The following is a 15,407-nucleotide window of genomic DNA, read 5'->3' as shown; positions in this document are numbered from 1 at the left end:
GCCTGTTATCTAAGCTTTAAATTGATATTCGCAAAAGTTTCTATATAATTCATTTCACTAGCTGTTAAAAAAATGATACGTTCGAAGTCCGTTGTCCTTGCAATTGCCACAATGATCAATTAAAAAGTTGTATGATGATACATTCAAAAGTAATTATGACTAAACGTTTAATGAAATAGTTCTTTAAGTATTAATTTTCGGTGTTTTTGACAAATAACACACAAATACTATAGCGTTTCAAAAGAAAATTAAACGTTTAATACACCTTTAATCACCGTATTAATTGAGCGACAAATTTATATTTAAACAATAATATGCTTTCGTTGGAGATTGATCGGGGATATGAAGGTGGCGACATTGCAGAGAATATACCTATAGCACGCGTTAGTGGTTATGAATTTTTTTTCTGCGATAATCGCTACCTTCATAATCTGCATGAATTATTTAAGAAAGAATTTTGTTAATTTTGTTAATATTTTCATCATTCTTTTAACAAATTAATAAATTGATCGTGAAAAGTAAGAGTATCATTATGAGTGTACAATCAATTTCCGTAAGAAATAGATGGAATCATACTTGGTGGATGTAAAATATTATACAATAAAATGCAACACAAATACTTCTCAATAACCTGATTAATGTATGCATTCTTTCTTTAGTTAACAAAGCTATAAACGTACTGAGTACAATGAACTGCTGTATTTTTACTTGTTTAATTGATTTAGAGTCTAACAAAGGTGGAATAACACACCTCGATAAAGTCACTCAAATTAACAGTGAGTTATTTGATTATAAAAGAAATATTGATAAATAAACTAAGACCTAAGCAAAACATTTGCGGTTTGTGGAATAAAAAATGAATATCTTAAAAATTCAAATAAGTAAGCAACAACAAAAACCCCTGCGGGGTTTTGACTCGGGGTGTACCGATCAAAAGCCCGAAACTTTAAAAATACGTTATATTGTTTCGTTCAAAGGTCAACCTTTCTGTGGTGATATGTCATTCCACTTTAATTCCAGATCCTAATTTTAAAAGCAAATAAAAAAAAGCTTGTGGCAAATTTGAGAATTGTTTTATGTTGATTTGAATAATGCAAATTTAATGTCTGGAAAAACTAGTACCTTCTCATGTACAGATTTACTAAGATGTCATAATTATTAAATCTAAATAAAATCAGATTCTCTGTCCGCTCCTTATTTTTCTATTGTCGCTACACATTGTAATACCAATTGCAATAGGTCACTTAGGTGACCCATCACCTCCAGGGTACATCTCTAAAAAAAAATCGAGTCAAATGTCTACTCATAGAAAACCCATATTTGATCTCTCGTCATAAATGTAAAGTAAATGTTAAAATAAGCAATTCTCAGCCCAAAAAAGACTGGGAATTACTGAGAATTAAGAACGGACGGGAAGCGGTGATCCTAGGCCATTTTCATCTAAAGTATGCCTTTATTGCTTTATGCTCCTTTATCGTTTTCAAAGCTGTTGTGGAAAAAAAAAATATCGCACATCAACCTGGATATACGTTAAACATTCAAAACTTCTTTGTAATTTCGTATTTTTATAGCAATTTAAAAAAGAAATACTTACATTGTCAATTTACTTGGGGCAATATTTCACATAATTCTTTCACCCCATAGAATTATCTCCCTTATCCGATGGGCATACATGTTCTACCTTATTTTTTCCTCATTGTCCCCCATCCCCGCCACCCATCTCCCTTCAACACAGAATCCAGCTGTTCATTTCATTTATTTGCCTCTATATCACATATACCATGATATGACATGATTTTTTAACAACATTTCAAAAACATTCATATAATTTTCTTAATAGAATCAAATCAAGCAACATGTCATTAAATAAATATCACAAAACGGTCTGCACATCTAACTATATTACCCCCCCCCCCCCCCCCCCCCAAATCAAATCAATTGTAAACGCATACTATGCCCAAACATTTCTTTTATAAACAACACATATCCAACTCTCCATTAACATTGCATTGCGTCTCAAATTAATTACAGAAATAAAAAAAAAATTACAGTAAATAAATGCAAGATGTCAGTGCTTTATCAGTCCTTTCATAGACATATCAGGATGAAATAATAATCCATAGACAACATACATAAGTTCTGTATGATACTATTGTAATAAATGCATAATAAATATAATAACACATGTACAACATACTGTATGAAAACTGACGACTCATAAACAGAAGTAGAAGGGACAAAATATCTGATCACAGCCCCAACTCTTATTACAGACAAGGATGACCTTAATGTTTATTTACATTACATGGTACAATGTAGATGTTCAGTGAATATACAGTGTATTTCAGACTGACTACTGTACATCCAAACCATTGTCTTCTGGAGATCGGATTGCTTTCATTAAACTAACATTATCTCATACTATGAAAATAAAATTTGGAAGATAAAACTAATAATATTCTTAGGAAACTTTACATTTTTAATATTTATATCAGGATTGCATATTACAACACATAGACATGTATGTATGAAAAACATAGCATGGAAAAAACATTGTGTATGCACCAGAAACAAGCATAAACTCTGGTTGCTCAATAAATGTTCAAAACTTAGGCTTCTTTTTACAAGATTTATCACATATCATCCCTTTGGTAAAATATATTTTTCAACCATACTACACCAAATATTTATAAACAGTATTAATTTTCAAGTTTGGTGCAACTCATTTAGTGAACAGGTTTAGGTTTCAACAAAGCACAGATTTCAAAGCAACATTCAGTGCAAATGAACTTCCAGTGTTAACATTATTTAGTGCATAGTTTATAGTAGATGCCTTACACAAAGTTTCATAAACATAAGACTTACATGTAACAAGAACACAATTCAGTTTCATTGGTTCAGGAAATAACCAGTTCAGTTCAGTTCTTGCTTTCTCATGGTTAGTTCAAAATGAATCACTGAACTGAGTAGGTGATCTGTGTAAAATAAATTGATCTGTTAAATCACATTCTGCTTCATTTCCTCTTTAAGATGCACCATGAAAACACATCTTAGTTTATGCACTTGTTGTTTATGCACTTGTTCAGTTTAAATCATTAAAATGAATGTTAATAACATGTATACATGTACTGCAGATCTGTTCCATTCATTAAAAGAAACATATACATGTAATAAAACATGTACTAAAGTCATTTAGTTCACTTAAGTTCATGACCATTTTCATTACAAGCACATGTTCACAACATGAACACCTTCCATGTTCAGACAGAGTGTTCAGGTTCAGATGAGTTCAGATCACGCCTCGCCCTGGCCTTACTCAGGAGGCTGAGAGGGAGAACAGGAGGATGCGCGAGGCGTTGAAGTACATGTTGGAGGCGTGGTAGACCAGTGACCAGACGTACGGGATGAAGAACTCCTCCGGCGACTCCTCCTCCACGTACTTAAACTTCAAGTCCGGGAATTTCTGAAAGTCATCAAAACATGTCAGTTTAATATTGTCCACTGATAAAACTGAATGATTTTGTACAGATTTTTCTTAAGACAGAGTTTCTGCATGTGAATGCAGTTAATTGTACATTAATATGAACTCCTACTATAACATGATAAAACATAATGGTTTGCATTGATTGAACAACAACACAGTTATGCACTTGAATGTACGCACGTCTCAAAAAACTTGCTATACTTCTACTGAACTTTACAGCATGTAAACCAACTAAAGAACTTTGTTCATTCCTTATCGCTTTATTGACATTGGATATCTTAACCTTGCTGTATAACATGTACACCGTGTTTATTCTTGAGCCTTATCTGTTTGTTGTCCTACCTTAAGCTTGTCCCTCCTGAACTGTACAGAGCCCTCTTTAATGACCTCCAGGACTTCCGAGGGGGACATGTTACTTCCCTTGCCGTGCTCCTCAACCCGGGCAGAGAAGAAAGAGAGAACCTACAGACAACAAGACCCAACATTGTAATTCCTGTTCATAAGTTTGATGTCAATATCCACTGAAGAAATTGCTTAAGATTTTACTTCCACTAACTTCAGCTGTTTCACTTTGTACCTAATTACAGATTGTTTTAGAAACATTTTAACAAGACCTTGGACTTTCAGTAGGACGTAGCTATCTAGTACTTGCGTAAAAACAAGTTAAAAATGACGCGTTTTCAAGTGAAATATGCACCGATTGCCTTGTCTTAGCTCAAAAGCAAGAAAAATCTTGTTGATTTCAGAGAGCAATGGCTGAGTGGCCAACAATGAGATAGACAGGCCTACGTCACATTGCTGTTTAACACAACTACCCAAAGTTCAAGCTCTTGTTAAAATGGTTCTAATGGATATAAATTTGGCATTTTTGAAAGATTGAAATATATATATACCGGTACTTATTATTTTGATTAATTTTTTGATGAAGTTTCTTAACTGCTTCAAAATTCACAAGTTTAATTGTGACAGCTTTAATTTTGACATTAACCACAAAGCTCAACCTAAATGAGTAAATTTCTATGCACAAGCTTAGTGTTTCCATCTAATGAATTAAAGCAACATGAGCTGTATTTTTGAGAATTTTATTTTGCTGCAAAATCCTGCTAGTATGATAAGTCTGCATGTAAATTAAACTCTTATGATAAATAAGATTTAAAAGAATCATTATTTTTCGTCAGAGTAAAGATTTCTCCTCTAAGGAATATATAGCAGATCGATTTTTGTACAGGATGACAATATTTCAGTTTTGCTTCATTTAAGGCTTCTTTACGGCTTTTCCAATAAAAATGTGGCTAACAGAACTTTAAAAACCATGATATTTTCGTAATTTTAGTAGAAAAAAACATTTTTCGTAAAAAAAAATTCAGCATAAAAATTGCAGCTCATATTGCTTTAACAGTTGACTCTCTCTCTCTTTCTCTTTCTCTCTCTCTCTCTTACAATGTCTATATTCTGTAGGATGTCCTGGAACGTGGGGTGTGTTTTGAAGGAGTTGAACAGCTCCCTCTGGTAGAGCAGGGAGTAGATGAGGTGGGGGTTGTGGTGGAGTGAGGCGGCCAGGCACGAGTTGAGGATCTCCAGCACCATCCTCAGCACCTCCTCCAGCACCGCCAGGTCCGCCATCTGAAAAACAACACACTCATCGTGTTAACACTCTGTAATGAGCATGCAAATTCTACATACTGTAGATTCCTAATTAAACGCGAGGAATTGATATCAGCGTAAAATTGCAGGAAGCACCCTTTGCAGATTTAAAAATTTTGCAATTATTTTTTGAGAGTTAAAAACAATAAGGAGAAGGAAAAAAAGTTCAGCGTGCACGATTTTTTGTTCTCGTGATTTGATGCAAAACAGTGGGATCATGGAATAAAGTACATGTACTCACATAAAATAAGGAATTTACAGTATACAATGTATATACACAGAACATACAAGCACATTATTATTACACATGAAGACATAAAAGATGTATCTACTGCAATAAATTGAACAAGAGTTTTTGACTTTCAATGAATAGGTATATCTAACAGCAATACCATTGAACAGAAGGATAAAATATCGTTTTTCCATTCAGTGATAGATAGTAAAATTCAAATAAGTAGTCTTAATATGTAAAATTTTGCTTTGAAGTAATCAAATCTTTCTGCATTAGTCGTACACTCTACATGCTACATTACTGTGTTCTGTACATACAAGGTTTTGTTCCGACGGATCCTCGTTATCCGTTTCTGTGACCGCTGACTCTCGGATTTGATCCACAACCCGTGCATGCTTTTTGCTCAGTTGAGAAAATAAACTGCAAATATGGAAAATTAAATTTTGAAATTAAATTTCTAAATATCATATTATTTTACATGTACATTTTATGCATTTGTTAGTATTTAATCAAAAGTACTGTTGAGAAAAGTTCAGCTTCTTTTTAAGTATAAGATACCGGTATATACACTATATTTGTCTATAATACTCTCTATTGGCAGGTTATGTGTTGTACACATGTAGCTGATAAGAATAATATTTTAAACAAAATTCTGAAGATTGTTCCATGTAATTATAAATATTTCTATGAAAATGCATAAGAAGAAAATGAAAATGTGGTTTGAAGATGACAATTCCAAGCATAATTTATTACACATATTAGTGATAATGTTTCGGTAGAAAAGATGTGCAAGTTACTCTGTAAATGGATGAACATTTTTGAAAACATTTTCATAATTAAGAAAGCTTATTAATCTTACTCATGAAAATCTCCATTGTAAGTTTTTTTAAAGTCTATTTTTTTCATTTTCATGATGAAATATTGGACAAAACAAAAGCCTTTAGACCACAGAACAATGATTTCAATGTGGTGGTCTTAATTAACCATTGTCAATGCTTCATTTGGAGGTAAGAACAAACACTAACTTAACTAAAGAAAGTGACATCAGTGAAGTCTTACTTGCCAATGAATAGTGACATCATCAGTCTTACTGACCAATCAAAAGTGAAAACACAAACCCTACCTGACCATTCTCTGGGCCACATAAGGATGGAGACCTGTGAATTGTGCAGACATGTTGGCCAGAGCTGCCAGGCAGTTTGTGTGGAGATATTTGTCCTGGAAAAAGCAAGCACAGCTTCCATATACATGCATATAAAACAATTAGAGCCTTCTCCAAATTAATATTTACAAACTACCAGTTCAGAATAAGGATCTTTCCAAACAGATTTATTACAACATCATTAACTCCAAACCTTTGTGCGAATATTAGGTATCTGTAAGTTACATAATGTAACTTAATTTAAAAATAACCTTTATTGGAATACTTTTTTAATATTTACAAATCAATAAAAAGTTTTAACCGAGATTTAAAAAATAAATAAAAATGAAATTGAAAAACACTGACCCTCATTCGAGTGATATTATACTGAATAGTACGGATAACGACTAGAATTAGCAGCCCTCCAAGGGAGATCTCAGAGATAGGCCTTTCCTTGAACCAGGGTATGTTCTTTAGTGTCTACAATAAGATAGGTGCATCAAATAATACAGATGACACTGTCATTGCAATTGCAGTATATTTTTCTTACCTAGTAAATATCACAAAAAATTATGAATTTTCAAAACAAAGGTTAAAGCAATGGAAGAATAATACTGCTAATAGCATAATTTTTTAGCAATAAATCAATGACCAGGTAAAAGGCACTTTGTTCAACACTTACAATTTCCTGAATTGCTTTGTTTAACACTTAAAATTTCCTGAACTGCTTTGTTGAACACTTACAATTTCATGAACTGCTTTGTTGAACACATCATCTTCACTGAGGATGAGTAGGATGATGAGAGCCATGTAGATGTGGTGAGAGTTCTTGTCCTGGGCATTATACAGAATCTTCAACAGGGGCATCACCTACAACAGACAAATACATTACTGGGACATCACCTCCACACATTACCTAACATATATCATTTATCAAACACTGCAAGTGTACAAACATAGAAACTGTGAAGATATTGGGTTGATTTGTTTTAAGTTAAATTCTTTGTGCTTTACTCTACATTACATGCACATATATCTTTGACAATGACATAAATGACATTTGTAAGATTACCATCATTCATGTTTGTGTTGAGAATGATATCATAGGACAGAGAGAGAGAGAGAGAGAGAGAGAGAGAGAGAGAGAGAGAGAGAGAGAGAGAGAGAGACACACACACAGAAGTAAGCCCCTAACAAACAAAGCAAGAACACCCACTAGCTGATCAATGTTGGTTCTGGAGAATATGAACGCCTTGACACCACTGTTCCTGTGAATCAACAGATACAGGAGAAGAGTCGTTTGATCGTCTCTCAGCGTAGAACACAGGGCACTGAACAGTAGGTTGTAGTCCATCTTGAATGTGGCAGCCACCTGGCTAACCGATGATTCCTCTAAACAGAAAAGAGATTGACATAATGTTGATCAATATTCTTGATAAACTTGTGACAAGAACACGTTAACATAAGTGATTTAATTTGTGTGTACACATATACTTTAATTACAAAGCCTCAGTTAATTTAGCCTATTGCTATTTTTTGCCATGTTAGGCTGAAAGCCTGAAACAATTCTATATATCATCACAAATTAATACTAAACTTAGAATTACTAAAGTAAGAAGGGAAAACATTTTAATCTTGAAAAAAAAACCCAATACAACAAATCCAGGAAAGTCTGAACATGAATGATACAGTATTAAACTATTGTTTTAATTGTATGATTGACCCTTTTCACCATTCAACAGACGGAATATTTGATGGTACTACTTACCATGGATATTTGTGAAGGAGAACAAGGCCTCTCTGTATGGATTGCTGACTCCCCTCTCACCGGTGCAATGATTAGTCAGCACCAAAAGAAACAGCAGGCTCTGATTGGCTAATAGAGTCTCTTGGAACTCCTCTTCCTTCTTCTCTGTTTTAGCACCCATACCAAGTGTCATGACAGACCAAAGACTAGCTAAAGGTGCAAATAATAGACTCATCAGATACAGTTTATATAAACATTTACTAATGTCAAAAACACTTGATTTCTTCTCCCATAGCTAGCAAGAGTTAACATTTCAACGTCTACATAGAATATATGTATCTGCATTGCATAACACCTATTTAATAAGTGGATATCTCCATTGTGTCCATAGTGACTATCTAGTTGATATTCCACGATGACTATCTAGTTGATCATCTTCGCTAGCCAAGGGTTTTCGGTCCACTTTGCTCCCCATAAACCCTTGGCGGATTTCATTACGAAAACTCGGTGACAAGATCTGTTTTATGATTGGTTGCAGCTGCGAATAGCTGATCCAATCGCAGTGCTTGTAAATAGTACACATGTGTGATCTTTGGTAAAACATTCGGTGCTTTTAACAAATTGAGACACAAGGTCTCGAGTACAGTGCCTCCCCAACGATGATCTAACCAGATCGTTTTAAACACCTATATATTTTACTGGGATTGACCATAGTTCTACAAACTTGTCAAGGCTCGCTTGATAGCATGGGAAGTAAACATGGCGTCCATTGGCGAATGTAGAAGTTGCCTATCCCGTTAGTATATACGTTCCTGCTTATGTTTATTGCTTTTAAAGGTTCAGTGAGCTCTGTTTTATTTAATTTCTTTGGTCCGCAATATTCACAACAACGATACCTGATTTTATGGCATGAAAGTTTTCATATAAATCGGCGACTTTTTCACTCCCGGCACAGGTCCTTACAAAACACTATGAATAAAACATTCCGTGCTTTCCCTAGGTTATAACTGAATTCGTATTTAATAGCATCGTTAATTATGTTCCGATATTCGGTAGTCAACATGTTTTCAAGCTGTATTAATGCCGTAGTGTGTATATAACCTGTTGTTTAATTCGCTTAAAATGTAAATATGCAAGGGGCGCAACTCAAGTTGCTCGCTAGATAGCGCTACCACATCACCGAGTTTTCGTAATGAAATCCGCCAAGGGTTTATGGGGAGCAAAGTGAACCGAAAACCCTTGGCTAGCGAAGATGCTAGTTGATATTCCACAGTGACTACCTAGCTGATATTCCACAGTGACTACCTAGCTGATATTCCACAGTGACTACCTAGTTGATATACCAGTGACTACTTAGTTGATATACCATAGTGACTACCTAGTTGATATTCCACAGTGACTACCTAGTTGATATACCAGTGACTACTTAGTTGATATACCATAGTGACTACCTAGTTGATATTCCACAGTGACTACCTAGTTGATATTCCACAGTGACTACTTAGTTGATATACCACAGTGACTACCTAGTTGATATACCACAGAGACTACCTAGTTGATATACCACAGAGACTACCTAGTTGATATTCCACAGTGACTACCTAGTTGATATACCAGTGACTACTTAGTTGATATACCACAGAGACTACCTAGTTGATATTCCACAGTGACTACCTAGTTGATATACCAGTGACTACTTAGTTGATATACCATAGTGACTACCTAGTTGATATTCCACAGTGACTACCTAGTTGATATTCCACAGTGACTACTTAGTTGATATACCACAGTGACTACCTAGTTGATATACCACAGAGACTACCTAGTTGATATTCCACAGTGACTACCTATAGCTAGTTGATACTCCACAGTGACTACCTATAGCTAGTTGATATTCCACAGTGACTACCTATAGCTAGATGATATTTCACAGTGACTACCTAGTTGACATACAAACACAGAGTAAATCTGTATCTCACCTGCGACACTGGCCACCATGCTGTTCATGTCGGAGGATTGTCTGTACAACTCCGGCGGACACTTCTCCTGGTTACAGAAGTTCCTCAGTAAAACCTTAACTAGGACACAAGCATGAATTGAACTACAAAAAAAAAATTATTTATAATAATGTAAGGAATAAAAAAAAACAGTACAATGAGCATTCCATTCAAATAATCTTTAAAGAATAAATTACTTTTGAGCAACGCATGAAAATTAATATATTGATGCTTCCTGTTCACGTATTTCTGCTACATGTGTGCACATGTACAAAACTTACTGATATCTTTACACAGGATACATGGATAAGTGTCCATGCATTTTATATATTTGATATATATTCATATACATGTAATGCTGATACATATAGTTCTTGTACAGGTAAACAGTTGGGGGGCATTGGGTGTAGAGGACACCTACCATCGTCCCTGCATCATGATTTGGTAGACTGTGAACTTGTGAGCCGGCTGGGGCTGAAACATCTGTATAGACATCAACACCAACAGAGTGTTGAGAGCCTCTAAATGGAGGGCATATGTAAAATTCCTGAAAATTTACAGTAAATATATGTATCACAAATAAGGGACTTTCTATGATAAAGTAATGTTTTGCACAAATCCTCAAAATTTCTGTACATTTTGAAAGAAAATATAATTAAATGGAATAAATTCAATTGTATCTAATCTTATACTCATACAAAATGGTTTGAAACAATTTTATTCTTTTTAATAATCAGCTTCTTAAAACCAACAGAAGACTTGCTTCCAAATGCTCAAAAACATTTGCATTGGAGGGATAGGGAATATTGCTGACTACTCGGCTCGGCTGAACAGGCCTTTCACTTATAAACTCAAACTGTCGAAATCCAGGTTACACTTGTACAAATTCTAAATCTGTTTAATGTACACGTAATTTAGAAACAAAAATTTTATTCTTACAAAATGGAGGCACACAGGGTCTTAAAGAATATGGTCTCATAATCAAGACACACTGACTAATAGATGTCTTGACTTGAATAAAAGTTCAAAATAAGTTCACATGCACTTACATGACAGGAACATCAACCAACATTTCCACCAGAGAATTCATAAGCTCTTCCAGTAAAGGACCCATTTCTTCCGGGTCTTTGTAGCCTTTTTAAAAAACCCCAATTATTTAACTATTAATACATGTACTAGATGCACTATGTATTTAACAACATATTGGTTGTAATACTACTGGCTGTCACAGGTGGTGAAAAGTCAAGTCTCAACCGGGACTCGAACCCAGGGCCTCTGGCATACCGTGCCAGCGCTCTAACCATGGAGCTATTGAGAACTGATATATTGACTGACAGTCACACACCTGTTAACCTGGTGACATGGCTATAACTAAGACTATTTAATGATGCTTTCTGTATTTGAGTTCACTTGAATGATGTACAGTGCGTTGTAACCTGACCCACCTCCCATTTCCCTGGGCTTGGCTTCAAACTGCTGTAGGATGAGTTCCTCACTCAGGTGTTCCACAAAGTATTTACTGAGCGACCGGATAATGAACAGTGCATTGTAGGTCTGCCAGGTAAAGATGTTGCTGAAAGAGAGACAAGTGACAAGCTGCTTCTCTACATTTATAGCATTTACAGTGTACAAACTTCAAATGCATTGATGATTTAAAAAATCGTTTTATCCTATTCGGTGCTTCAGTCATTGAATTTTTATGATACAATTTTCCTTCAACAAGTCTGACCATTTCAGTCTCAATTACAAGTGGATGATGTTTTTGTATCCGAGATAACATTCACTGAGTCACTGTTTCACAGTTACATGTATTTGATGGTTTTCCCATCATCCCTCCACCAGAAATGACCTACTTACTCTTCACATTGGACAGAAGCTTTGAGTTCCGTGGCCCGCACCAAGAAGTTGCGGATCAGGGCCCCAAAATTTCCACTCTTACAGTTGTTGATGGCCACTCCTTTACAAATGCTAGAAGTGGACTCCTCCAGTAGTTTTCCATCTGAACTGAATAAGCAACAACAAATGCTTAAAGGCAAAGCCAGAAAAATAGTAGTTTAAAGGTATAATAAAAAATATCAGTTTACAATCACATTTAATAAAACCCACAGTGATAAGTATGTAATAACTACCCCCCAAAAAATACTTCACAGGCATATAAAAAGAAAAATTCAAATTTTGTATACATTCATTACCAGAAAATATAATGCATTTTTTTTAAAACACATACATATGAAACTTGTAAAAAACTAAGTAACAATGATTATCGGTGACAAAAAAAGATCACTTTCATTTTCCAAACAAAATATATCATAATATACCATGTTGTTTGGCAGGTAACTATTCAGTCACAAAAGATGATTGTTATAAACACGTAGCCTACCTGTTGATTGGAATGAGAAAAGAGAAGGAGAGAAGTTGATTCCAGTAAGGATCTATCGGGTTTATGGGCTCCGGGGAAGACAGTCGCTTCAAATATTCATTTGTAGAAAGTTCATTAAAACTGCTGCTATTGGCTCCCATGATCTGTAAAATATCAGTAGAGTATTGCACTACATAAGTATATAGAGCAAATTCTAGCTATAATATCTCTCTATGTTGAACATGCAGCCAGTTACTTAGAATAATAACAATTGAATAAGGTCATTTAGTATATTTAGTTCTATTGAAAGTTTAAATTGTTTAAATTTAATCTGCAATGACATTTTCCAAATTATGCAGTTTGTTCATCTAAACAAAAAGAAACTATGGTCCAGGTTGCATTAGAGACTGTACAAAAGACCACCGAGGTAAATTAATCATCTAATGTATGAAAAACGTCTTGAAATTTTCATATTTTAATGAAATACCCTTCTATTGATTCAGGTTACAATACAGTTATTTTTTTAAAGAGTTTAAAGTGATTTCCCATTGCAAACAACATGAAAAGTGCCTGGATGATAATATTGAAAAATTAAGTAAAAAATACAGAGATTTGTTTTCACTCATGTCAACTTCTCCGAGTGAAGATGGAGGAAGTGTGAAAGAGGAAAACATATAACTGATGCCTTGTCTCATTATTACATGTAAATGTTCTATGATGAATTTTTGAGAAAAGCAACAAAAATTAATGTGAACCTCAGCCAATAACAAATTGTCAGAAAATTATCTATCATGTGACTATAGACCTAAAAGCAATGACTTGGTAACTCAAACAGTTCTAATGCCTACAATGTAGGGATGGGACGAACCACCGATGCACTGGTGCATCACGGTATTTATTTCGATGATATTTGGATCGATACATTTACCATTAATACAACGATACCTAAGCGAACTTTTTTTTATTTTCCAAAAATATCCAAGCTTCATATATCGGCTATTTTTAGTCCGAGCGCCTAATATGAAAGTACAAAGATAGCGGAAAACTGCGTAAAGTTGTCAAAACTGTTTGGAAGCTAAATCTGGAGTGTGGAAAACTTTTGGATTACTTGTTTATGAAAAAGTAGTGTATATGAGACTAAAATAATTTTTAAATTGTGCAATGCTCATTTTAAATATATCAAAATAACTTTGGACATGCGGTAATACATCAAGAGATTGAATAAATATTTAACCCTTATTCATGTTTTCATTTAGTTGCAATGTATCATACTTGTCAACTGACCCGATTTCGTCGGGTCACACCCGATTTTTCAACCCTTCACCCGATTATTTTTTATGACCCGGCGGGTCATGCTTTTCACCCGATTTTTGTCGAACAACCCGAAAATCTCCCGATTTCCGGATTTGGTTCGTAAATTACGTTGCGCGTTTGACTTCCAGTTATGAACCCAAGCTGAGCTTGGATTTACGTAACGCGTAAACAATGCCGATGGCTATAACAGACACATTAAGTGTAATTATTATCGTGAGTTGTTTTGACTAAGCGAAGGTTTAAATCATTAAGTGTGATGGCTTCCAATAAGAAAAGGTCTTCATCGGGGCCAGCGGAATCAAAACCAACAAAAAGAAAACGATATTTTTGTACCTATAACATATCTTAGAAAATGAATTTCCATAGGTAAAACAAAGTAATCGAGTACAAAACGAGGCTTTTGTTTTCTATGAAACGCACATTTGAATATTGAATTTTGTGCCCAAAATGATCTGACTAAACATTCAGACTAAAAAAACGCTAAGTCATGTATAGAATGCTTTTTAATACACAAAAGTCTTCCAAGTCACTTACAACTTTCATGCCATCATTTACGGAGTTCAAAAGCAAGGTTAATGTAGCAGAAACTCTTTTTGCATTTTTATTTAGCTGAACACAACCTACCATTTTTTGTGTCAGATCACTTTACAAAATTCAAAATCAGCAACTGTTAGTTAAAATGCTTCTTTGCAATAAAGTATTACACATAAGTTTTAACACATATTTCTATTGTATATACCCATGAAACGCATGGTAAATATGTCGTGAATGTCGTTACGCGCTATGACCAGATTTTTTACTTTCCAAATCTGGTCATGACCAGATTTTCACATGTTGGAGGTTGGCAAGTATGATGTATCGTGATATGTATCGTATCGCATCTCATGTATCGTGATATGTACTGAATCGGCTAAGTACAGTATCGTCCCAGCCCTACTACAATGTTCACAGAGCCTTTAATTACTGAGTTTTCACTTGAAGAAATAAGACATCTAATATACCAGGGACTTTGTATGCTATGACTTACCGCTGTCAAGCTCCTGATACACTCAGACTCACGTTGCTCGGATATTATCAATTATCAACAACAGCATGGCTTTGAGAAAATCCGAGAACCTGAAAAACATAACAGGAGTTCGTTACCACAATTGTATTAAGCATATATTCTGTTTCGATCATTAAATTATCATCTGAACATCATAAACAGAGACTGCAATTCGAATTGCCTTTAACGTTTAACAACACTTATTATTGTAACGCAGTTTAAAAAAAAAGAAAATCAGAACTGTTGCAACATGCATAGCGAATAGGACTGATCCGAATACAAAGAGAACTTGATTTTTCAACCCTAGTTCAAATACCTCACAAGAAACGATAGTCACATTTGCTAAGTTGGCATCTAAAATTACTTGTGTCGTCAAACCGGAAGTCAGGTTGTCTCCACGTCGCAGTCGAAAAGAGAAGAAAAATTGACTCCGGATATATTTGG

The 15,407-nt window shown here is 34.7% G+C and overlaps 1 protein-coding gene across 3 annotated transcripts; it reads right to left on the bottom strand.

Annotated features, from left to right (window-relative positions):
* Window positions 1–1,737: 1,737 nt before the first annotated feature.
* Window positions 1,738–15,407, bottom strand: LOC105323297 (dymeclin). Of its 3 annotated transcripts, none has more exons than XM_066068797.1 (17): window positions 15,280–15,407; window positions 14,946–15,034; window positions 12,626–12,768; window positions 12,103–12,249; window positions 11,691–11,818; window positions 11,295–11,379; window positions 10,667–10,792; window positions 10,228–10,349; window positions 8,270–8,458; window positions 7,718–7,893; window positions 7,246–7,371; window positions 6,868–6,981; window positions 6,484–6,578; window positions 5,678–5,780; window positions 4,925–5,107; window positions 3,827–3,946; window positions 1,738–3,463 (listed from the first exon to the last, which is right to left on the bottom strand). In XM_066068797.1, the coding sequence occupies exons 3-17, from the start codon at window positions 12,763–12,765 to the stop codon at window positions 3,317–3,319; spliced, it is 2,001 nt and encodes a 666-aa protein (XP_065924869.1). In that variant the 5' UTR covers window positions 12,766–12,768; window positions 14,946–15,034; window positions 15,280–15,407; the 3' UTR covers window positions 1,738–3,316. The 3 variants fall into 3 exon arrangements, with proteins under 3 accessions (XP_065924869.1, XP_065924872.1, XP_065924870.1); XM_066068800.1 differs by having other exon boundaries at window positions 15,301–15,323; XM_066068798.1 differs by having other exon boundaries at window positions 14,946–15,036; window positions 15,284–15,303.

Source organism: Magallana gigas, chromosome 1 (genome assembly GCF_963853765.1).
Source record: "Magallana gigas chromosome 1, xbMagGiga1.1, whole genome shotgun sequence".
NCBI lineage: Eukaryota > Metazoa > Mollusca > Bivalvia > Ostreida > Ostreidae > Magallana > Magallana gigas.
The sequence above is the reverse complement of the archived record's forward strand: the minus strand, read 5'-3'. Positions and strand labels throughout refer to the sequence as shown.